Below are 24425 nucleotides of genomic sequence, written 5' to 3'. Positions count from 1 at the left end.
ATGGAGTAATCTCTTCAGATGGGAATGAGGGGGCTGGTTTTGTTGGCAGAAGAGATTCAACAAAATTTAGGGGCTCATTGTCCCCAGCTTCCTGATTATCTTTCCATATGTCCCCATCCAAGTTTCAGGATTCCATTTATTCTCAATCAGTGCCTCACTTTAACCTGAGACACCACCTGAGGTTGAGATTCAGTTGGCTTTGTATTTCAACCACTCTTATGATAAGATTCTGGGTTTGGTATTTGGCAATATCAGCTCTGCTGCAACCAGAACTAAGGCTTTCTTTCAAGGCACAAGTGGAAATTTTGAGATTGTTTATGTGTTGCTTGAGCTTTGACTCTGAAGCCCTGAGCTCATCTCTTTCTCTCACCAGTTAGTCTAGCAAAGGCAGGACCAACCAACCAGCTTCCTAATACTTCTCATTATGACAAAGTTTTAGAAAGGTATCAAACACGTGGCCGCCCAGAGCCTTAGCCTCAGCCTGATCTATAGGTCATGATGTTTTGCATATTTCTATTTCCACTGGGTGGGTGTGATTTCCACCTTATGCCATGGATTAGCAGTGCCCTTTTTACTACTAGAAGCAGAGTCATTAACCTCTTTAAGACTAAGCAGACCTGAGAACCAATTTAGAAAACTCATCCTTACAATTTTGTTTCTCTAGAACCACTCTTAGGCTGGGTTCTCTAGAGAAGCAAAATCAGTGCGGTGTATAAATACATATAGACAGAAATTTATATAAAGGAAATGGCTCATGTTGTTTGCAGAGGCTGGAAAGTCCCGAGTCCATGGGTCAGGGCATAGACTTCTCCTGACTCACGTAGCTGCAGGTGCTGGTAAATCCAAGATTGGAATGTCAGATGGCAGGCCTCTGGCTCAAAGGCTGTGGAGGTTGATGAATCCCAAGACAGGCAGGTTAGATGGCAGGTAAGCTGCTACTTCAAGTCCCAAGAACTGGAAGTCACATGAACAGGAGCCAGCTGCAAGATTCAGAGGGAGCAAAAGCCACTGAGCCTTGCCAGAAAGTCTACCTATATTGGATGCAGACTGCACTCCTAAGTAAACCTCCTTTAAGCTGATTGGCTGCTCACTACAGACCTCATCATGGGGTTGAACACATTATATCAAATCTAAATCTCATTATAGAGGTGATTACATCATTAAAAAGCCAAACTACATCATACCTGCCAAACCACTGAGGATTACGGCCCAGCTAAGAGAACATACAACCTTAACCATCACACTGGGAAAGATGGAGGGTATGCTTACTCAGTCTTACCTGGAACTGGAACTTTTTATCTAGACTATGTGTTATTAATTTTTTAAAATACATCTTATCCAGCATTTCTATGTATAGAGCAGAAGAGGAAAGATTCTGGATGTAATCAATATTTGACATTTTAATCAGAATCCTATTTGTTTACTTTTTTACTGTCTGCCATCTGTCGGACCCCAATACAAGCACCAACAAGATAGGGAATGATCACCGTTTACCTCAGCACCTACCTCAGAACATAAAAAAAAAAAAAACATAGCACATGGTCAATACTCAATGAAAAGGAAGAATACAACGTCTCCACCGCTAAATATATCTTGTGCCTACTGAAAATTATGTTAGTTACTTGGAATAATAACATACTATAGCTGTTGTAAAAGAAAAAAAGATGGAAGAGCAGTTATCTTGCTGTCTCAAAATAAAGCAAAGAAATTGCACTTTAAGTCTATAGTTGGTAAAGAAACCATGTTGCCTTTCCTGCAACAGAGCAAGGACAGGTGGTTTTCCAATGTTCTGTTATACAAAGTTTTTATTTTCCTGTTTTATGTACAGATTAGAATTCAGAATTCAACTCTTGGTTAACAGATTCTGTATTTTATGTTCTGACGATACGTTGCGGTAAGGCTTAGTTTTACCTTAATATTGTTATGAATTTTCTGCGTGTTTTTTTTTTAAATAAATCATATTTTAGCTGAAAAAAATTTCAAAAAGAAATACCTCTCTTTAAGTAATAAAGAATAATCCTGCCACCAGAAAAAGTAGATTTGAGAATGCCATATAATGATAAAACTGCTCCAACATATGTTTCTGCAGTAATAAATCTGACACACAGATGGCGCAATTTATTATCAGAGGGAAGGGTTAGACATGTCTACCGAGATTCCTTAGAACAGAGAGAAGGGTTAAACATTTCTACTGACATTCCTTAATTTCTAAGAAAAGGAAATTAATCTTTGCATGCCATAGATGAGGTTTTAGCATTCTTTTTTCCTCATTAATGAAAGATCATTTTTGAAGTGTATGAACAAGAGTATAGTCAGCATCAGAATATAGCAATAGTCAAGTCTGTTGAGTCAAGTCTTACCCCAGTGATCTAGGAACTGACCTTCTATAACCTTCTATAATATAATTTTGCCTACATTGACAGTCCTCCACCTCCAACCCAAATAATAAATGCCCATTTCAAATGATAGAATTGGCGATCAAACACTAATGACCATATTGTCTGTAGAAAAATGTCCTGGGGAAAACTAGGCAATTTGAGAATTGAGAACAGTCTTTAAAAACAGGTATTTGCCTAAGTAACTGAAAATGTCAATGCACTTTGGAAATACTACACAGTTTAGTTAGTTGAATAATTTGTATTTTTTTAATTGAGTAAGACATTAATGGATGACTACATGACTTCTGAACCCTGGCACTACTGACACGTTGAACTAGGTAATGCTTTGATTTGGGGAGCTGTCTTGTGAATCACAGGATGTTTATTAGCATCTCTTGTCTCTACACAATAGATACCAGCAGCAGCTCCCCTCTCCCCAACTTGTAATAATCAAAACTGCCTCCAGACATTGTCAAATATCTTCAGAGGGAGGGTGGCCAAATCAATCCCAACTGAAAACTGCTGGACGAATATAAGTATAAAAAAAAAGTATAGGCTAATCTAAACCTGATGTCATCTTAACTGTAGTGAAGATAAAAAGCAAGTAAATTCTTGATACAGTTTCATTTATTCATTCTTTCAACAAAAAATTCTTGAATGCTTATGAGTCCTACCTATTCTTTTCTCTAGGAACAGGGGTGAATAAAGCAGCTGAGCCTTTCCCATTGAAGAGCTTATATTCTAGTGGAGTGTGGTGAGGTTGTTCTTGGGAAAACTTGACATACATGCCCTAGAATTTGGGAATGAACTCATGAGTTAAACTGGTACCTGTTTCACACCTTGTGAAGGCAAGAGGCTGCTGGAGCAGCCTATACCAGTAAGGGCAGGAGGTTCATGATGTAGTGTGCCTGGAGAAAGAAGGGGAGGAAAACTCCTGGTTTCCTTGCATCCATTTGAAGAAATTCAGAGGGTAAGCAGGGAGAAAAGAACCACAGAGCTGCCCAGAGAGCTCCAAAGCAAGGAAATATCTTACCTTGAGGGAGTATTAAAACCCATTGCAGTTGAGTCAAGTCCCACTCATAGCGACCCTATAGGACAGAGTAAAACTGCTGGAGAGGGTTTCCAGGGAGTGGCTGGTGGATGCCAACTGCAGACTTTTTGGTCAGCAGCCATAGCTCTTGACCCCTGTGCCACGAGGGATCTGAGGGAGTATTAGGGATGTAAACTTCTGACGGGGTAATCCCCCTCTCTGAGGTAGTGCTCAGTGACAGAGATAAAACTGAACTCTGCTCCGAGAAAATTATGTGCCACAACTACATGGTATACCATTAGCATATAGTAGAATCAGACGAATATTGAGAAATTGCCTCCTTATCAGCAATAGGTAGCCAAGTGCATAAAATGATCATTCTCATCTTTCTGTTTTTCCTCACTGAACCCCAAAACAGAGGGGTTAAACTCAGAAGAGGGAGGGGAGGAGATACCCCAAAGAGTGAGAGTATTCAAAGAACATAAAGTATTCCCCATTCACTGTGAATTCCTGGGGCCATAGACCAGGCCTGTGGTGCAGGGTGTTGGAAGGGCCATTAGAGAAGGGGATAAGATATAAATAAGAAATAGAGCCAGAGTTTTAAGATGGATTAGGCTAGAGTGGACATTTAATAAGCAAAAATGACCTGAAAGGTATAGAATCTGCCAAATTATTATTAAGAAACTTGCTACCTAGGAGAGAAGGATATTAAACACAGCAAAAGAGAGGACACTGTTTGGAAAAGAACAGTTACTTCATGTATGCACCGTTCCTGAGTGGAGACTGTTCAATCAACTGGTTGACAAGTTGGTAGTTACCTACACCTCTCTCCTCGTCCCTTCTCCAGAGGCCTGTGTTTCTGAGAATGGTACATTGCTCCATTTACAAAAAGATAGTCTTAATGGGCCATTAGCAAACGCTTCACAATTATTGTGGGTTAGGTAAGTTCTTGTGTTGATTTGAGAATCTATTTATTACTATAATAAAATATGTTACAAATTGTAAATAACTGAAAGTTAGATAACTTATTTAAAATTCTAAATACTTTTGGAGCACACAGAGTTGTAAATTAACAACCCCTTGTATCTATCCTATCTTAACCAAAGATGTCCATTTCTACTGTCCTTGAAATCTAAACTCTTTTTATTTCTCTGAAATATTCTATCTTTCCAGTCAACAGTTAACCTCAGAAATTTCCAAATGTTTGAGTTGTTCACTGGCAGTTGAACAACAGGTCTGGGGACATCAGAACTCCTCAAAAGTACGGAACACTCTACTTCTTTTAATTTACATATCAGCTTATCTTTCTATAAGTTGAGCTTTTATCTTCTTGGAATGATAAAACCAAAGTGTGAGGGCAGGACTTCAATGACTGGTTAAAACAATGTTTTGCCTTAAGAAATAACTGAATCAGACTGTTAAGAGGCATTGCTTAAATATTACTGCGAAAGGGCATTTTACCATCTAGGAATCTACTCCAGAGTTTCAAAAACAATTATACTAAGTTCTGCACACTTAATTAATTGCAAAAAAAAAAAAAAAAAAAAAGTCTTTTACTGCAGCTTTCTGTTAATTTTGACTCTAATGCTTAATCGGAAAAGACCCCAAGTCATCAAGTCATAAAGACCCCGTGCTCCAAAATTAACCTAAAGAGGGGTAGCTATTTAAGAGGTTGATATGTTCAATGATAAAGTCAAATCTCAAAATTTTCTTATCTCAGAATCCTAAATAATGAACAATTTGGTGATTTAAAAGCAATGAAAAACAATTCAAAAAACAAATATCAATTAACAACAAAAACAAAAAAATTGTCTCCACAAAGAGTAAAGCGCACTCCTAAATTTTGAAAAATGTCCTGTTGGCCAGAGACAGGGAGAGAGTATATTCAAGAAAGCAATATTCCAATCTCATCCTCTGCATTATCTCCTCTCCAAAGCTACCACCCTCAATGCCTGGAACAAGATAAGTAAGCAAAATTTAAAATAATATCACTGATGCCACTGAGTGTAGAGGGAAGCAAGAAAGTATTAAGTAGGAAAGCAAGAAGAAAAAAAAATTGTAAATGACTCTTCCCTTCTCCTTAGCTTAGCGATTCCAACATCAGGGGTAAAATTTATCAGAATATGACATGCTGTCACCCCGACTGGGTGAAAGACTAGAGAAGTAAATTAGATTTGTCATGATTTCCCAGAGCTATTTACATCCAGGAGTGGAAAAAAAAGATTTATCACAGATAGTACAAAGGAAAACAGGAATAAGACAAAAATCATGCAATTCACTTTGAAAGCAAACAGGAAGATAATTTAAATCTCTTTCCCCACTGTTGACCAAACTCTGAAGTATCGTCTCTCTCTCTTCTCTTTTTCTGGGAGGGGAGTGGAAAGGATACTCAGGAGAAATAGGTAAACTGAGGCATTTCAGTTTAGCCTATTGTTAGTTATCTATTGCTGCTATAATAGAAATACCACAAGTGGATGGTTTTAACAAACGGAAATTTATTCTCTCAGTCTAGTAGGCTAGAAGTCCGAATTCAGGGCGCCAGTTCCAGCAGAAGGCTTTCTCTCTATGTTCACTTTGGAGGAAGGTACTTGTCATCAATCTTCCCCTGGTCTAGGAGCTTCTCAGCTCAGGGATTCCAGGTCTAAAGGATGCACTCTGCTCCTGGCACTACTTTCTTAGTGGTATGAGATTCCTCCCGTCTCCCTTTAATATCTCAAAAGAGATTGATTTAAGACACACTCTAATCTTATAGATTTAGTTCTGCTTCTTTAATGTAACTGCCTCTAATCCTGCCTTACTAACATACCAAAAAACCAACCCCATTGTCATTGAGTGGATTCCAATTCATAGAGATTAACATCATAGAGGTAGGATTTACAACATACAGGAAAACCACATCAGATGACAAAATGGTGGACAATCACACAATACTGGGAATCATGGCCTAGCCAAGTTGACATGCATTTTTGGGGGACACAATTCAATCCATGACACCTATACTGGGAAAAAATTCAAGGCCTGAAAATTTGCTCTCTCTCTGTCTCTCTCTCTCTCTCTCTCACACACACACACACACACAGCTACTTCCTGGTGAGGTGAAATGAAAGCAGGTACAGGAATTGTAATAAATTACAGAAAGTGAGTAGGGAGAAAGTACACCAATCACAAATGCCCATGGCCCCAGCTTTCTTGTCCCTCAACCACTGCAAGAAACAGAAAAGCACATACATCACAAGTCAGAAATAGTCATACCTTTGATTAAAGCTCTGAGATGAAAATGAATAGGTCTTACAATAGATTCATAGATAGTCAAGGAGCAATTACCTACAGTATAAAAAAAAAGGTTCAGGTACAGCACAACACATTAAATATAAGTAAAATGAAAAATAAAATACTAACAAAACAACCTGTACAAATATTATAAGAGAAAAAGGAAGAAAGAGAGAGGGAGGTTGCAAAAGAACATTCTGAGAGAAAACTACAAATCTTAGCTGTTTTCATTTTACATTTGTAACCTCAGATTGGCATTCAATACCGCCTGGTAATTCCACTAAATTTTTTTGATAGGTTCTTTTCCTTATTTTGGAAATTACTATGTCAAATCCTTTCCTCTACCTTCACTTTCTGATGATGACCTTGCCTTATAATTCACTCACCAAAATAGAAGCCACCTTGGAAAAAGTTTGTCATCTTGCCACAAGCTAATTTACTAACCTGTGCCTCTATGTATAATCTTCTTTCTCTTCTGCCTAGTTACGGAGTCCAATCCCTCTATTTGTGTTTTTCCATTCTCTCTCTTTTCTGAGACTTCAAGCTATCAGTTTCACCTCCGTTTCCGCACCATCGATCTTTCAATCCCTACTAGATCTTTCCCATAAGCATTTAAAAAAAAAAAAAAAAATTGCTCTAGTATCTACCATCCATAAAAACTCTCCCTTCAATCTACACATACGTATACCAAAAAAACCCAAATCTGTTCCTGTTGAGTCGATTCTGACTCATAGTGACCCTAGAGGACAGAGTAGAGCTGCCCCACAGAGTTTCCAAGGAGTGCCTGGTGGATTCAAACTGCTAACCTTTTCGTTAGCAACAATAGCTCTTAACCACTATGCCACCAGTGTTTCCCATAGGACAGAGTAGACACTGTCAATTTCTCTGATTCTCCTTTCTCTTCAAAATTCTCCACAGGACTATTTCCATTTGCTATGTTCATGTCTTAATTTCCTGTTCCATCTCGAATCACTTTCAGAAAAAATTTTACATCCCGTTTTTCATGAAAGGAGCCCTGGCGGTGCAATGGTTCAGAGCTCAGCTGCTAACCAAAAAGTTGGCAGTTTCGATCCACTAGCCGCTCCTTGGAAACCCTATGGGGTAGTTCTGCTCTGTCCTATAGTGTTGCTATGAGACAGAATCAACTTGATGGCAAAGAGTTTTTTCCATGAAAACTGTTTCTTTTCAAGGGCACCAATGACTGTCATTTTATCAAATCCAATGGAAACATCTATGTCCGCATATTATTTCTCAGTAGATTGACATAACCGATTTCTCTCTTGTTCTTGGAACATATCCCTCTTTTGGTTTCCATATCAATGATCTCTACTACTTTTTTCCCTATCTTACAGGCCACGGCCTTTGCTGGCTGCTCTTCTTTAAACCAAATTTAAAATTTTAGGGTTCCTCAGAACTTGCTGACATTATTATCTTCTCATATCACTTTCCACTCATTGTCTGGTTACCTCATCTATTTCCATGTACATAAATACCATCTTAATTTTGATAACCCCCAAACTTATATTTCCAATGAAAAACTCCAAATTCCAACACCCAGTTGTTTACAGGACAATTCAATTTTCACAACTCACACACATTCCAAATTTATAAAATTCTAAAATGAACTCTGAATTTCTTCTTTACAAGTCCGATGTCTTCCTCTCTTATACTTATCAGTATATTGCATAATCTTCCTTGTACCCAGACAAGCCAGAAACCTAGGAGTCATTCTTAACTCCCCCTTACCTCCACCATGCAAATCATCAGGTGTTCTCCTAGGACTCAGCATTTTAACCTCATTGGCAAAACCTAGCAAGTCTGTATTTACCCTGTTTAAATTTTCCCACTAAATTTAAAGTATTTTGTGATTCTATTTTCAAACTCATTTCATCGTAGCCCAGCAGTGATCTCTGAAACTTCACTTTATCCTTGTACACTAACTCTTCTGTAAATTCCTGGCTATTGTCTTTACAACTACTTGTCTCCAATTCTCACCTAGGTTTTATGATCAGTCTGTGATAAAGAATGAACTATATTAAGAATCCTTGAAATCCCAAATGCACCTGTGTTGGTCAGAATCCCTGCAGAGATGTGGCATATTCAAAGGGGGTGATTGAGGAGGAGACTTTAATAAGAGGACTATTTACAAATGGGTAGGCAGGGCTAAGGAAAACAAAAAAGAATGATGAAGTATCCTGGGGCTAGCAACAGTTAAAGAGGCATTACCCCTACACCTCAAGCTTGAAGGGAAAGGACGGCAATCATTAGTAAATCTGGAGAGCGGAATTTGTAGCCTTAGACAAAGGGCTTGGACAGAATATATACCCTTTAGTGGAAGAATACAGCCACTGCCAACCTGTGTGACCCACAAAGAGAAAGCCTGGGAAACAATCCCTCTCCCATCTCCTGAAGGTGCTTCCCAGGTTCAATCCTAGCCAAGAAGTCAAAGAGCAAGTAAACCCACTGATGCTTTCCATAAAGGTCAGCCTCTCAGGGCACAGAACAAGGTAGAGAGAGGGTGAAGGCTGGACTTGGAAATGCAATTGGGTAATATACACCACAGCTGGAACTGCATATTGCAAAGGTGTCACTTCTCCCTAAATTAATATATATTCAATGAATTTCTATTTTAAAATATTAAGATTTTTAGAAATGTCATAATGGCATTAAATTTTTCTGTGATAACAGAACAAAAATGTAGAAGATAAAAACAATGAATGAGTACATAGCCTACAAAATATTTAAATATGTTAAAACCCAGCAGTAAATAACATAAATTTTTAATCTGGTGAAAGAATAGAGTCCAGTACTAATCTAAGAATAGAAATGGGAATTTGATGTATAAACTGGTGTATATTTCAATTATATGTGGAGAAATAAATGAATAACTACTTGAAAAACAATAAAACTAAATTACTCTGTCACCTCTTACATGAAAATAAATTCCAGCGTCATTTTATAATACTGATACGTAAGTAATCATCTTGAAGTGTGAAATCCCTTCCAAGCACAGCACAACATAGAGCAGTAATAAAGGACTTAGTAATAAATTTTACTATTTGAAAATTTAAGTTTCTATACCACCATGAAAGGAATAAAGAAAAGAAAAAAACTGAAACTCAACAAACTGGAAAAAATATTTGCTGCTTATATAAATAATGTGTAGATAGTTCCTAAATATGCAAAGTACTTGTACAAATTGATAAGAAACTGTTAAAGCTCCCCTCCAACGCGATGTAAGTGTATGAACAATTTCTAAGAAAATAAAGACAAATTAAACTTGAAAAATCATTAACTTCCTTCATAATTAATGAAACGTAAAAAAAATTGAGGTATCATTTTTTGCCTCTCAGATTGGATATTTTAAAGTTTGATAATATCCAGTGTTGGCAAACATTTAAGGAAACTGGCATGCTTTCACACCACACTATTGGTTTGAAAGTAATTTGGTACAAAACTCTTAGGTGGCAATGTATTATTATGTAATACAATTTTTAAACCTACATACCTTTGAATTCAGCAATTTCACTATTAGCAATTTACCTTATGAGTGTAATCACACAGGTGTGCAGAGGTAGGAATGTGTCTGTACCTACAGTGTAGCTAATCAGCTGGAATCTGTTTGGGCCTCTAGCTTTGGAAGGCCGAAGAGCTGAATGTCTACTTGTAGATCAGTTCATTGATCATTTGGTCAAATAGGTGATCATCTTATTTAATTAGTGTCAATAATGCAATCTGTGCTAGCAAATCTCTAAAACTGAGGCACTTGGCATAATAAAATGGCTGACATGAGGTCCAAATTAAAACTCCATTTCATTACAGGCTCCTGCTTCTGCATTTCTGAGAATGTAACCTTGAATTTTTCGATTCATATGCATATGGACTTGGGCCTCTGGCTGAATAGGATCAATAGGCCCTGGCCCCCTATCAATCATCTTGTTTAACTGGCCTGGCTCTAGTCCCAAGCCATTCTTGCAAATAAGGGTAAGGGTCAGGAATGTGGTTTCAGCCACTCTTAGTAAACAAGGGTTGGTGTCAGGAATGTGATTGTAGGAGGACAAGTTTACTCAAGATGTTCCAGGAAGAAGGTAGTTGAACTGATGACATACTCACATTGTGACCATGCAACCATCGCATACTCCCCTTCCCCATCTTTACTATAAAAGCACACCTCTCCCTCCATGCTTCAGAGCACTTGGAGGATCCTTCTCTGCCCTGTGTTTTCCCAACTCTAGAATTGTATTACCCTTAATAAATCTCTTCGCTTTTACTTTTGTTACCAAAGTGGTTCTTACCAGTCAATCAAAGCACACCGAAGTGAGGAGAGAGGAAGAGTGTTTATTGCAAGTATAAGAGCAAGGAGGAGAGAGAACGTTTCTGAAATCCCACTCTGTGATTGCTGGAAGCTGTTTTTATACAGTTTCAAACAAGGAAGTTCATGTAAATATTGGGGATTACATAGGCTGTCATGACATGCAGGCACGGTGGAGTTGTTACACAATGTTTTCTTAGCATGTAGAGAAAATGGTGTCTAACTCCAAAGTAACTTTACTGTGCTAAATAAGACCTTCGGGCTGCTTTTAAGTTTTAGCAGGCTCCAGATGATTTAGAAGCAGGAGCGCATCTTAGTTTCAAAAAACTGTCTGAAAGTTCAGAGTGTTAGAGTGTTCTTTTGTGGTTCTAATCAGGACAGAACAGAAACTATGATAAGTTTCAGGAAGAGAATATACTTTTGCGGGTCAGCTGAGAGGCTAAAATTCCTCAGCTGGGCCTCAGTGTCACTTTAATGAGCATTCTTACTCTTTGACAAATCATAGCATTCATTTAGATTTCATGTTGACATCTGTACACTTATTTAAATATAACAAGGCATTCAGCATATAACTTGAATAAAGAATTCCCTTTAAATGATTTATATATGGAAATCCTACCAAAGTGAGATGACGTATAAGCTATATGTATTATTAAGAGGATAAAATGCTACAATGATGCTGTGTCTGGAAGCTGTTAATTTTATGTATAAAAACAATGACTAAAAATGATATTTAAATATTATTAAAAAAATTTTTTTTTTATTAACTACTATGAAATAGTTAATAAAAAGTCCTTTATTTTAAAGTTACAAAGCAAGTAGGGAAAGAGAATGAGAGTAAGTACAAACATTAAAAGTTAGTGCAAGGTCTGGACAATTTTAATAAATTTATTTACAAAAGTTTAAATACTATGTTTAAAAACAAAGATTTATGAAAATTTAAATAAAGAATACAAATATAATAGAAATAAATTATAATCCTAATCTGCATAAAATAACTGTATTAAAGATACAATTATATTTAAGAATGAAAGAAATTATTTATTTCGTTATTTAGTCTCCCTTTAGGTTTTACATCTTCCAAGACAAATCCTACTTAAGACACTTCACACCTTATGGGGAATAAATAATAGCAGAATATAAATTTTACTACCTCTAAATTTCATGAGGGAGAAAAATCAGAAAACACTGATTCAACAATATTCATGATAAATCATCTTTGATACAAGGAGAATTTCTTTAATGAAAATCTATGAATAAGAAAGGGTTTAAAAAATAAAACAAAGTATCCAAAATATCCTGCTCCTCTATTCCCCCTCAGTTAAAAGCAAGCGTATATTTTGTATGAAAAGATTGCAGCGTTGTGATCACATAGGCACAATTTATCAGCTGCACTGCTGAGCAATTATTTTTTCCGTACTAAAACGTCATTGTTTTACATTTACCTCCTGTCTTAGTCATCTAGTGCTGCCATAACAGAAATACCACAAGTGGATGGCTTTAACAAAGAGAAATATATTTTCTCACAGTCTAGTAGGTTACAAGTCCAAATTCAGGGTGTCGGCTCCAGGGGAAGGCTTTCTCTCTCTGTCTGCTCTGGAGCAAGATTCCTTGTCCTCAAACTTCCCCTGGTCGAGGAGCTTCTCAGGCGCAGACACCCCGTGTCTAAAGGACACCCTCTGCTCCTGGTGCTGCTTTCTTGGTGGTATGATGTCCCCAACTCTCTGATTGCTTCCCTTTCCTTTTATCACTTGAGAGATAAAAGGTGGTACAGGCCACATCCCAGGGAAAGTCCCTTTATCTTGGCTCAAGGAGGCAACCTGAGTAAAGGTGGTGTTATAATCCCACCCTAATCCTCTCAACATAAAATTACAATCACAGAATGGAGGGCAACCACACGTAACCTAACCAAGTTGATATACACATTTTTGGGGGACACAGTTAAATCCATGATACTTCCTAAGATTTTTAATATTAAATTCAATAAAACTTAACTTTCAGACAAAATTTCCAATATATTTTTTGTACCTTTGATGATGGCTCGAGCCAAATACACACCTGGCCCTATGTCATAGAGCCAAAAAGTGTGCATCTGTAAATATGTATAAAGACAGTTATATTGCCTCATTTGAAAGAACTAGAACTGACTTAAATGTCATTTGGAGTAACCTAGTTTATAAATTCTAGAAATATCTAAATAATAAAATTAAGCAGATAGAAGCCCAGATATATTTCAAAACAAATGTATGCAGAGTATGATCTTATTTGTATAAAAATAAATTATGCATACTGCATTTATATAGGCTTAGAAAAAATAATATTAGAAAATGTTTCAAATATGTATGAGAAATCATTTAGTGTGGTCGACTTTAGAAGAGTGCTTTGGGAATAGGTAGGAAGATTTTTACTTGTCACACTCTTGTATCCTTAACCATAAAAATATTGTTTTTGTAATTTGGAGGGAAAGCAGTAAAACATAGGACATAAACAGACATTGAGACAGAAACACGTTATCAATTTATCATTAATTAATATCTAGTTAACCATGTTAATAAATAAAATTAATATTGATTTTTATAATTGGTCATAATTAACTATATCAATTGTAATTCATCATTTAATAATTCACCTAACTAACCCATTAGATAATTTCTCTCTTTTTACTTACTGGCCAAAAACCATTTGCTGATAATACACATATTAAATACGTGTGTGTTTAATAATATATACGTATATAATTTTGAAACATTGTTTAATAAATCTATACAAGTGTAAAATGGTGAATATAGAGGAAATTGACCAATACACTGAAATAACAAAAAGTCTCTTTGAGAACAAGGATATCTTCTGATACGTGGAAGGTCTGTGAGTCATGGGGTGTGGAGATTACCAGGTCATGTGTATCCTATTTTATGCCTCCTGACACCGGTGAACTTAGATCAGCTGAGACCAATTTGATCTTATTTTTAAGTATCTTTAAAGAAGGCAATGGCACACTGCCAGTTTGTCTAACTAACCCTTCACAGAATCTTTGCATTCTAATGTCTAATTGAAATTGCTTCTTCTCACCTTCAAATCAGTGTCTCCTAACGTAGGTGGGGCCCACAATCTGTGTTTTAACAAGCCCTCCAAGTGACTGTGATGCACACTGAAGTTTGAGAATTACTCCATATTGATAATGTGAGTGGAAGGACATAAATAAGGATGAATAAGAATCTCTTTATCTCTTTTTTAAGGAGACTTGGTGGTCCAGTGGCTAAGAACTCAGCTGCTAGCAGACCTACCCACAGTGCCTCCACAGGAGAAAGATGTGGCAGTCTGCTTCCATAAAGATTACAGCCTTGGAAGCCCTAGGGGGTGATTCTACTCTGTCCTGTAGGGTCCCCTACGGGGCAGTTCTACTCTGTCCTATAGAGTCGCTATGAGCTGGAATCAACTCCATGCCAACAGTTATCTCTTTTGTGCCTTGCTTAGAAAGATTGGAAGATTGTCCAGCCTACAATAAACTAAAACCACACCCATTGCCTTCAAGTTGACTCTGACATAAAGTGACCCTATAGGACAGAGAAGAACTGCCGCCTAGGATTTCCAAGGCTGTAAATCTTTATGGAAGCAGATTGCCACATCTTTCTTCCATGGAGCAGCTATTGGATTCAAACCACTGACCTTTCAGTTAGTAGCTGAATGCTTAACCACTTCGCCCCTAGAGCTCCTTCCAATCTGCAATATAGAACTAAAAGCCCCCAAGTAGTTCAGAACAAAAGAATTAAACTACCTACAGAGTGTCTGAGGCCTCAGAAGCTGCGTTATGATGTAAGAAACTGAGCTGAGTTCTACAGTAAACTCATCTCATGAGACTACCCAGCAGACAGCATCTGAGAAATCACCTAGTGGTAAGCACTTTGATAAACCCATTCCCATTTAGTTAATTCTGACTCATGGCGACCCCATGTATTATAGAATAGAACTGCTCCACAGGGTTTTCTTGGCTCTTAATGAAAGCAGATCACCAGGGCTTTCTTCTGTGGAGCCACTGAATGGGTTTTGTACCACCAACCTTGAAGTTAGTAGTCAAGCGCAAGCCATTTGCATCAACCAAGGACTTAGCACTTTGTTAAGAAGGCTCTAGATCTGCAGTACTAGAATGTTCATCAAAAGCTTCAAATGAAGAAGGAAGAAAAAGCATAAAATATAAAAAGAAATTTGCATTGCTAAGTCATAAAGACTTACAGTATGTGCCCAGTTCTCTGCTAGGTGTTGTGAGAATTTGGAGTCTAAATCTCCTTTTCAGTTAACCAACGTGTGGGTAACACAACCTGAAAGTGAAATGGGAGAGCAGAGAATGAATAGAGATGGGCTCCACAGTATCAAGGAAAAACTGGGGAATGGGTTAGGCCTGAAAGAAAGCAGAGAAACTTCATCAACCCAAATAAAACAATATTTTTTAAAGCCTTTCTCGCATAGTGCCCACGGACAGCCTGCTTCTGGGGATGCTGACCATTATTACATCACTTCCCCATTTTGTTTCTTATAGTAAGGGGAACTAACCTACCCTTGCCTGATACAATCCCGTGTCCTCCTTATGTAAGAAAGGAAACCCTGACTTAACACACAACTAGAAAAATTTTATTTTTAGAGTAAGTTAATATTTCTATGTCTTAGAGCTGAACTTCCTAAAGGGCAGACAAAGTATTCACCCTTCAAGATTTATTTTTCTTGAATATTTCCAGCAAAACACAACTGGACTGAGAAATTGAAGTGAGAGAGAGGATCAGTGGGTGAGAAAGAAAAAGGAAGAATGAGTTCCTCCAAATCATCTGCATCACCACACACAGGTAAAATTTGCAACTTTCCCTTCTCCTCCATAGATCCAACTTCTGAACGAAGTGATAAAGAGAACAGTAGACACGAGTATGTAGAAAAGTGAGAAAAGAAAGAGAGAGAGAGAGAGGAAGGAAAGAGGGCAGAAAGGTTAGGAGATTTTATGTTATACTAGAAAGCTGCCTGGACTCGAGATCAGGATGAGCTAAGTACCAGGCTGCTATCACTACTCTTTCTATAAGTTCTTGTGTCACCTTGGGCAAGTCGCTTTACTTTCTTTATTTGTAGAATGCTTGTTGGCAGCAGGAGAGCAACTACTAGATGACTGTCGATGTTTTAACTGGCTCATTTACAAAGAAATGAGAAAATGAAACACTGTAGAGAGGGGAGCAGAAGAAAGACAAGAAAAACAGAGAGGTGGACAGAGAAAGATAGGGAAAGAAAAAAAATTTTTTTTTTTTTGGAAAGAAGAGGGGAAAAAACTTAGAAAAGATAAAAGTACTTTTTAACTGGGGGACTTGGGAAGGAAAAATTGCAGATTGCTCTGAGTTCATGACTCAGAGTCTTAAAATTGCTAATGAATCACTCCAGAAAGAAGAGGGGGAAAAACTTAGAAAAGATAAAAGTACTTTTTCACTGGGGGACTTGGGAAGGAAAAATTGCAGATTGCTCTGAGTTCATGACTCAGAGTCTTAAAATTGCTAATGAATCACTCCATCAGTTCCAAAAGTATGGTCCCCACACCAGCAGCATCAGCTTTCCCTGGGAAAATGTTGGTTCCACCCCAGCTGTACTGAATTGTTAGCTCTGAGGATGGAGCTCAGCAATCTGTGCTTTGACAAGCCCTCTGGGCAATTCTGATGGACACTGAAGCTAGAGAATTATCTGATACAGACAATGTGAACAGAGGGAAACAAGTAAGGATGAGTAAGAATCTCTTCATCTCTTTTGTGTCTTGTTTAGGGAAGATTGCCCACATTTGTGTCTTTCTTTCTGCAGAGGAAGGATTCTTCTCTTCCCAAGGGTTTGTATGGACTGCTGCTGGGGTCTCCATCCTACTTCTCAGTGCCTGTTTTGTCACCAGATGTGTTGGTAGGTTCTGAAGGTCAAATTCAATCTAATTCTCCCCTGTGAATATTGGGAGTAAACACTTTCTTGCTACCTGTAGGCTTTCTTCTCCCACAAAGGGTTTCTTTCCTGTAGATTTCCACGCCACTCCTCAGGTTAGAGGCCCCAACTAGTGCAGAACTGTTACCAAATTTTGGTGACCCCAGAACATTTTTCATAAAAGATACTTTTCATCTCTTAGGCTGCCTTGGGTCCTCCCTTTGTACCTTTGCACTATCATTAGCGTGACCTTCCCTAAGAAATCCTAGCTTGAAGCTCTGGACTCCAAGGTCAGGACCAGAGACATGATAATTTTTTATTTTTATTTTTTAGCTTGGGAAGGTAGAGAAGGTTAGCCTTGACATTAGTGGGAGTACAAACACATTTGTTTTGCTCTAGGTCTTTTGGTCTGAAATAAAACCTATTTGTCTTCACAAATGAGGAAAACCATGAAATGTGAATTCCCTCTTCCTTCTTGAGCAAGTGAATCCCAGTGCCTCTCCATGTAAAAGGAAAACTGGATAGTGACAAAACATGATAATTATTGGAACTTTCGTGATGAATGGGAAGCCTGGTGGTGTAGTGGTTAAGAGCTATGGCTGCTAACCAAAAGGTCAGCAGTTCGAATCCACCAGAGGCTCCTTGGAAACCCTCCGGGGCAGTCCTACTCTGTCCTATGGGGTCACTATGAGTTGGAATCGACTCTATGGCAACAGGTTTGGGTTATTTTGTTTTTGTTTTTGTTATGAATATTAAAATAAGAAAATTCATTTATTTATTATTAAAAAATTAATGAGCATTAACTGTGCCCCTTTCCTTACAGTAACGTATCGCTTCTTTCTACTCTGTGATGAGGAAAATTTCCAACCACATGAGAATATCACAGAACTCTACGACTACAATGATGGCTCAGGTATAATAACCCTCAAATTCAAAATTTACATATCAACATTTTCTGGGCTTCTAGATGGCTTTTGAGATAAGTAAACTATAGGTGGTCCTGCTTTTCAAAAACAAAATTTAAAAGCTTGCCTGTGCTATGAGAGAACGATGAGGAGTCGGTGAGAGTGCAGGATTAGAACTTTGGAAATACAAGAAGTCCTGGAGAGATATAGTGAACTTTTGGAATAAAATTGAGATATATGTATGAACAGTAAATCTGTAAGTGGAAGGAGTTGTCCCCAGAAATGGCTTTTTTTGTTCTTGTTGTTGTTGATCATCCATTTCCAAAAGGAGGTGAAGGAGAAAAATACAGAGACAGTAGAAAATGTGTAAATGCCTCAGAAATACACACCCCATGCTCTATGATATAATTCTGTTCCAAGTCTTGTCGTGTTCCAAAATGCCACATGGCACTCAGAAAATGGCTTCCTTCTCTGGGCTATAACTCTCTCACTTTTAAATTGAGAGAGATTGAGATAGTTATTTTTAATAAGCCTTCAAAGGGAGATATTTTGTAATTCTGTAAAATTAGTTCATTTGTGCACCCACAGTTTAGAGATTTGGCTGAGGGTATGTGTTGGGGCAACAAAAGAGATCATTAGATAAAGTGTATAACTTTCTCTGCTTTTGACAGTTAAGAACAGGTAATAGAGTTCTACCTGAAGAACATAGATGGGACAGATTGAATACAAGTAGTTCCCAACTTATGATGGGTTTCCGTTCCAACAACCCTGTCATAAATATGTTCTGACCAAAGTCAAATACCTCATTTTTTTTTTTAGCTTTCATTATTATTGCCTTTTATTATCAGTGTCTTTATAAATCCAGTCTCTATTTGTCTTTGGGGGCTGGCGTTAGAATGATAACATCAGCATATTACATGCTGCAACATTGTATGTAATACATATTACTAATGCTAAGATGTAGGAAGAAAAAAAAAACAGATGTAGTAAGTGTGGTTCAGCATAACCCAAATACATTGTGAGTCAGGGACTACCTGCGTATGGTTGCGTTTACTGGCACTGACATCTATAAAATAATGATTATGGGATTACTGCAAAAGACAAGAAAATTGCTGTTTATGTTTATCGACACTGGAATTATCTCAAGTCTTAGATAGTGGGGCGTGAACAAGGGGTTTCAGGGTTTCGGACTGTAAGCTATGTGCTCTATGGGCCCAGAGGGAACTTTCTGTTTTCTTACTCGGTTTATCTGGGACGTTCACCGAAACTTCTCTCCTTCTAGGTTCCGTCAAGAACTGTCCATTGAATTGGAAACATTTTCAATCTAGCTGCTACTTCTTTTCTACTAACGCCATGACCTGGACATCAAGTTCAAAAAACTGCTCAGCCATGGGGGCTCATCTGGTGGTTATCAACACAGAGGAGGAGCAGGTAGTTGGGGTACAACCTCCTCCAGTGTCAATTTAGCATTCTTCACAGGGTCCGTCCCTTTTCACATACCTGTGCACAGTGCCCGGCTCTCAATCACTATTTGTTACATGAATGTATTGAAATATCTGTAAGTATATATATTAAGATATCCCTATCTAGTTTATTTTCATTATTACAAGAACTTAAGAAAAGAGAATTTCAATGATTTCTTTTATTATGTAGACAGGAAAAAAAGAGGGTTGGCAGTTAATTTTAGAAAGACCATTATGTTTATGGACTTTGCTGTTGTTAGTTGCCATCAAGCTGGCCCTATGTACAACAGACTGAAACATTGCCAGTCCTGCGCCATCTTCATAATCATTGCTATCCTCAAGTCTATTGTGACCACTGTGTATTTTGAGTGCAAAAAAAAAAAAAAAATTTTTTTTTTCCAACATAGGGGACTCATTTTCCATCATTATATTAGAAAATATTCTGTGTAATCTATGGAGTCTTTCATTTGCTAATTTTCAGAAGTAGATTGCCAGGCCTTTCTTCTTAGTCTATCTTTGGAAGTACCACTGAAACCTGTCCACCATGGGTGGCCCTGCTGTATTTGAAATACTAGTGGCATAGCATCTAGCATCATAGCAATACACATATCATACAACATGTGGTTATGAACATATCGTATGAAAAAGGGCAAGCAAATATTACCAATTTTCTTCATGGTGTGATTGATAAAGTTTTATGCTAGACATATGCAATACCCAAACCCAAAATAGCAGCTAATAAACTTTCAATGAGTTATTGAGAATCACCTTCTCTGTTGAAGGATCTTTTTTGTCAACTTAAAGCCAGGAAATGATCCTCTGTGACCATATAATTTCAGGTCCATTTATCTATCATCTCTAGCACAGGTCTTACCTTGCCTCTTTTAGTAACAATTACCCTCAATATTTGTTCAGAACTGAAACAATTGATCTCCCATTTGTTGATTGTGTATCTTCCATAGGAATTTCTTTTCCATACAAAACCTAGAAGGAGAGAGTTCTACATTGGACTGACAGACCAGGTGGCTGAAGGCCAGTGGCAATGGGTGGATGGCACACCTTTCAAAGAGTCTCTGAGGTAATCTTCTTGCAGGAGAATTGCAACACTAACCCAAATCCTAAAGTTAGACTAATTTTGTTGAGGTGAGTTTCTGAGAACCTCTTTCTGTTCCATGGGATAATTTGAGGTTCATCCTCAGTGGTATTAGATGCAGGAAGGGGAAAAGCTGGTATAAAAGAAAGAAAAGGGAAGCGCAAGGCCCCTCCTCTCCCATTTTCTGGTACTATCTCAAGAATGGAAACTCTGGTGGCATAGTGGTTAAGTGCTATGGCTGCTAACCAAGAGGTCAGCAGTTCAAATCCGCCAGGCACTCCTTGGAAACTCTATGGGGCAGTTCTACTCTATTCTATGGGGTCACTATGAGTCGGAATCAACTCGACGGCAGTGGTATCTCAAGAATAAAGGATAAAAAATAGATGAGAATGAGAAGGGGATTAGAATTGAAGAATAAGTCATTGGAGATGCAGGAGAGACAGAGTGAAATTCAGAGTCTCATGCCCCAGAACTGTAGTGAATGAGACAAAAATAGTGATTTGTGGAAGAACAGATTCTTATGGTATAAATGTGGGAATCCCTTGATATGGTCACTTTTCTCCTAATAACAGTCTTACATCTTTAGAGCACAGTATTTTGGAGTTTTCAATATATTTTCTCATTCATTATCTCATTTTATCTAAATTACATTTCTCTGAGATACATCAATATTATTAATCTTCATTCAACATTTGGGAAAGCTGAAGGCCATGGGGGTTAAGTGCCTTTCCCAAGATTACATAGCTAGTAAGCAAAAGTTCTAAGACTATAGTTCAGATGCTCTGATACTTTAGAAGAGTTACTTTACTCAAGCACTGTAACACCACTGACGGGTGCACCTAAATTAATGTGTGCTATTATGTGTAGAATACAGGAAATCAAGCATGATGGTAAGTAACATAGAAGTGTGAGGGAAACAAACCCATCAGGGCATCAGTCCTTCCCATAACTTCTCATTCTGAGTCTAAAGCTGTAAGTGTGCATGACAAAATAAAGTCAGAAAGATTCAGTTCAGCTTCACTACTCAAAAGCTCTGTGACTTAGACAAACGGGTTAGCATTGCTGAGATTCCATTTCTTCATCAATAAAATGGTGTTTTTTTATACCTACCTCACAAAATTATTGTAGACTTAGATAACACAAATGTGATTTGCCTGGTATATGTATTAGGACCGTTTACCTCTTTCTGCTGGGCTCTAAAATATTCTGTGGCACTCTTTTTCAGCTTCTGGGATACAGGTGAGCCCAACAACTTAGCTACGGTAGAAGACTGTGCTACCATTAGAGACTCTTCAAATCCAAGGAAAAATTGGAATGATGTACCCTGTTTCTTTAGCCTGTTTCGGGTTTGTGAAATGCCAGAAAGAAATATTTCAAAAAATCTCTAAGAAGAGAAAGCACAACTTGAATGTGTAAAGGAAGAGAACAAGAGCAAGAACACAGCTATAACCCCAACGTAAGGAGCGTACACTGCACTTCATAAGGACTTAATGTTTGTTGCTTTGATATAAATAAAAATAGGTACTTTTTAATGTTATAAATCATGATACCAACTGAAGTACTTTTTTTTTCTATACTGCTCTCACACTCTTCTCAGAATTTACAAAGCAATTTACAAGCAAATGCTGTGAGAGGAGAGGAATGGTTTTTTTTGTTTGTTTTTTGGTACATTTGCTTCAATTGTACATGTTTACATTGAAAATACAGGGACATAGAGCAAGTACGGGAGTCCCTTGGTGGTGCAAAAGGTTAATTTACTTGGCTGCTACCCAAAAGATGGGAGGTTTAAGTCCACCCAGAGGCACCTCGAAAGAAAGGCAAGGTGATCTACTTCTGAAAATCAGCAGCCATTGAAAAACCTACAGGGCACAGTTCTACTCTGACACACACAGGGTCACTATGAGTTGAGGATGACTTGATGATAACTGGGGATGGTGTGGTAAAGCAAGTACAAAGTCTGGGAGAGAAGGCATTTTGCAATGTGCCTTTGAGCAATCGTCTAAATTCAAGCCCTGTGTCAAGTCCTCTCCTTTCTAGTTCCTGAGAAATCTGTTTTCTATTGCTGATCTCATATTGTTTTTCTTCTGCACCCAAGCATGTCTTCTCTATGTTCTCCTGTACAATAAACAAAAACTTCTCTCTGCTATGAAGCTTATTTCTGCACCAAATACTGGCACGTCTGGCCAAAGGCCTTTACCACGGCTCCTTAGGGAAAGGCCAGGCTAACCTTCAGCTCTACAACAGACACCCATAGTCCATCATCCCAGAATCCCTTACCTCTCTATGCTTTTCCATTGACTAACTGAATCTCATCTGAATATGTGTCTATTGCTCAGATGGGGCCTGAATCCAATAGGCAAATTATTCTAAGAGAACATTCAGCTTGACACATTTTCCTGTCTCCGATTTATCCATCTATTGCATGATATCCTATCAATAATGATAATGTTATTAAAAAATACGTGAATAATGAGTCAGCTTTTATAACCATCTTTATCACACACAGTGTTGTAGAGACCCTCAAATTTAACAGATGGGAATTAATGTATAGTAACTGAATGGATAAATTGAACTGAACTTATTAGCTTTCTTTACAAATGTTCATTTTTCTTATGCATTTTGACAATCGGTGGTTTTGAAATCAAGACGCATTTAAAACCAAAAGCCATTGAATCTAAAAGTAACCCGATGAATATACTTTCAACTTTCTATTCCCCTTTATTTCAATTAAAAACAGCAATGAGAAAACATTGAAAGGCATGGAGATTTTCTTTTTCATCACTTTTTTTCCCTGCACCAAAAAACCCAGACCCATTGCTGTCAAGTTGATGCCCACTTTTCACACAGCCCTATAGACACAGTAGAACCGCCCAATAGGGTTTCCAGTAAATCTTTACAGAAGCAGATTGCCACATCATTCTCCCACAGAGCAGCTGGTGGTTTCCAACTGCCAGCCTCTTGGGTAGCAGCCAAATGTTTTAACCACTGCACCACCAGGGCTCCTCCTTTCTTCCTGCAGGTGGCTATAATTTTTTAGTTTTTTCTCTATTTAAAAACACGCAGAAATGTTATTCTTTATTGTTTCCCCAAAGACACTTGTAATTTAATTTATAAAATTAATCATTGTTTTCAAAGCCTGGCAAGAAACAATTGTGAATGATTTTGTGGTTAAAGATCATTGAAATCTAACTTACATATTTGGAAGGTTCTTGTGAGAAAAGTAGATCAACCAGCTGAAACCATCTTAAGACAATATTTTATAATTGGTGCTATGTAAATACTATGTCACTTTAGGCAGCAGAAAACCCAGAAAGTTACAAAACATAAAAGAATAATTGAACACCCATATTCCCAAGACTCAAAATAAGCCACTGTTAAGATTAAAACATTGCCATATTGACCCCTAATATTTTAAGAGAAAAATTACTCTCCCACTTTTTATAAAGGTGATAAAAAAAAAAAAAACCCACTGCTGTCAAGTCAATTCTGACTCATAGCGACCCTATAGGACAGAGTATTCATTATTAAAAATTTGTACAGAGCACAACTGATAAAGATGAAGGTAAAAAAAAAAAAAAAATCCAAATCCAAAGATGCAGAAATAATCACCATTAACCTTAGATGACCATTGTTGTTGTTAGGTTCCGTCGAGTTGTTTCTGACATAGCAATCCTATGTACAACAGAAGGAAACACTGCCTTGTCCTGTGCCATCCTCACAATTGTTGCTGTTTGTGCCCTTTGTTGCAGCCACTGTGTCAATCTGTCTCATTGATGGCCTTCCTTTTTTTTCTTGACCCTCTACCAAGCATGATGTCCTTCTCCAGGAACTGGTCCCTCCTGATAACATGTCCAAAGTACGTGAAACAAAGTCTCACCATCCTTGCTAATGGATAATATAATTTATAATGGATAATGCTAATTCACAGGGGAAAGGTGTATAACAATGGCATAGAGGTGGCCTCTGACCCCCTCTAACTTCAGGATGGGGGAAGGAGAATTAAGATCAACAGTCTAAGACTGATTCCTATGAGGCAGAGGTCAGAC

The 24425-nt window shown here is 37.7% G+C and overlaps 1 protein-coding gene across 4 annotated transcripts; it reads left to right on the top strand.

Moving 5' to 3' along the window:
* The first annotated feature begins 15501 nt into the window (after positions 1–15501).
* CLEC4E (C-type lectin domain family 4 member E) lies at positions 15502–23971 on the top strand. Of its 4 annotated transcripts, XM_023549070.2 has the most exons (7): positions 15502–15627; positions 15721–15825; positions 16775–16903; positions 17742–17831; positions 19106–19254; positions 20249–20364; positions 21605–23971. In XM_023549070.2, exons 2-7 carry the CDS (start codon positions 15789–15791, stop codon positions 21765–21767), a joined length of 684 nt encoding a protein of 227 aa, XP_023404838.1. In that variant the 5' UTR covers positions 15502–15627; positions 15721–15788; the 3' UTR covers positions 21768–23971. The 4 variants fall into 4 exon arrangements, with proteins under 4 accessions (XP_023404838.1, XP_064140733.1, XP_023404839.1 ...); XM_064284663.1 differs by having other exon boundaries at positions 15559–15825; XM_010590915.3 differs by having other exon boundaries at positions 15561–15825; positions 16811–16903.
* Positions 23972–24425: the final 454 nt, after the last annotated feature.

The sequence above is a fragment of the Loxodonta africana genome, chromosome 4 (genome assembly GCF_030014295.1).
Source record: "Loxodonta africana isolate mLoxAfr1 chromosome 4, mLoxAfr1.hap2, whole genome shotgun sequence".
NCBI classification, from domain to species: Eukaryota; Metazoa; Chordata; class Mammalia; order Proboscidea; family Elephantidae; genus Loxodonta; species Loxodonta africana.
Note: the sequence above shows the minus strand (reverse complement) of the source record. Positions and strands in the feature narration are given on the sequence as shown.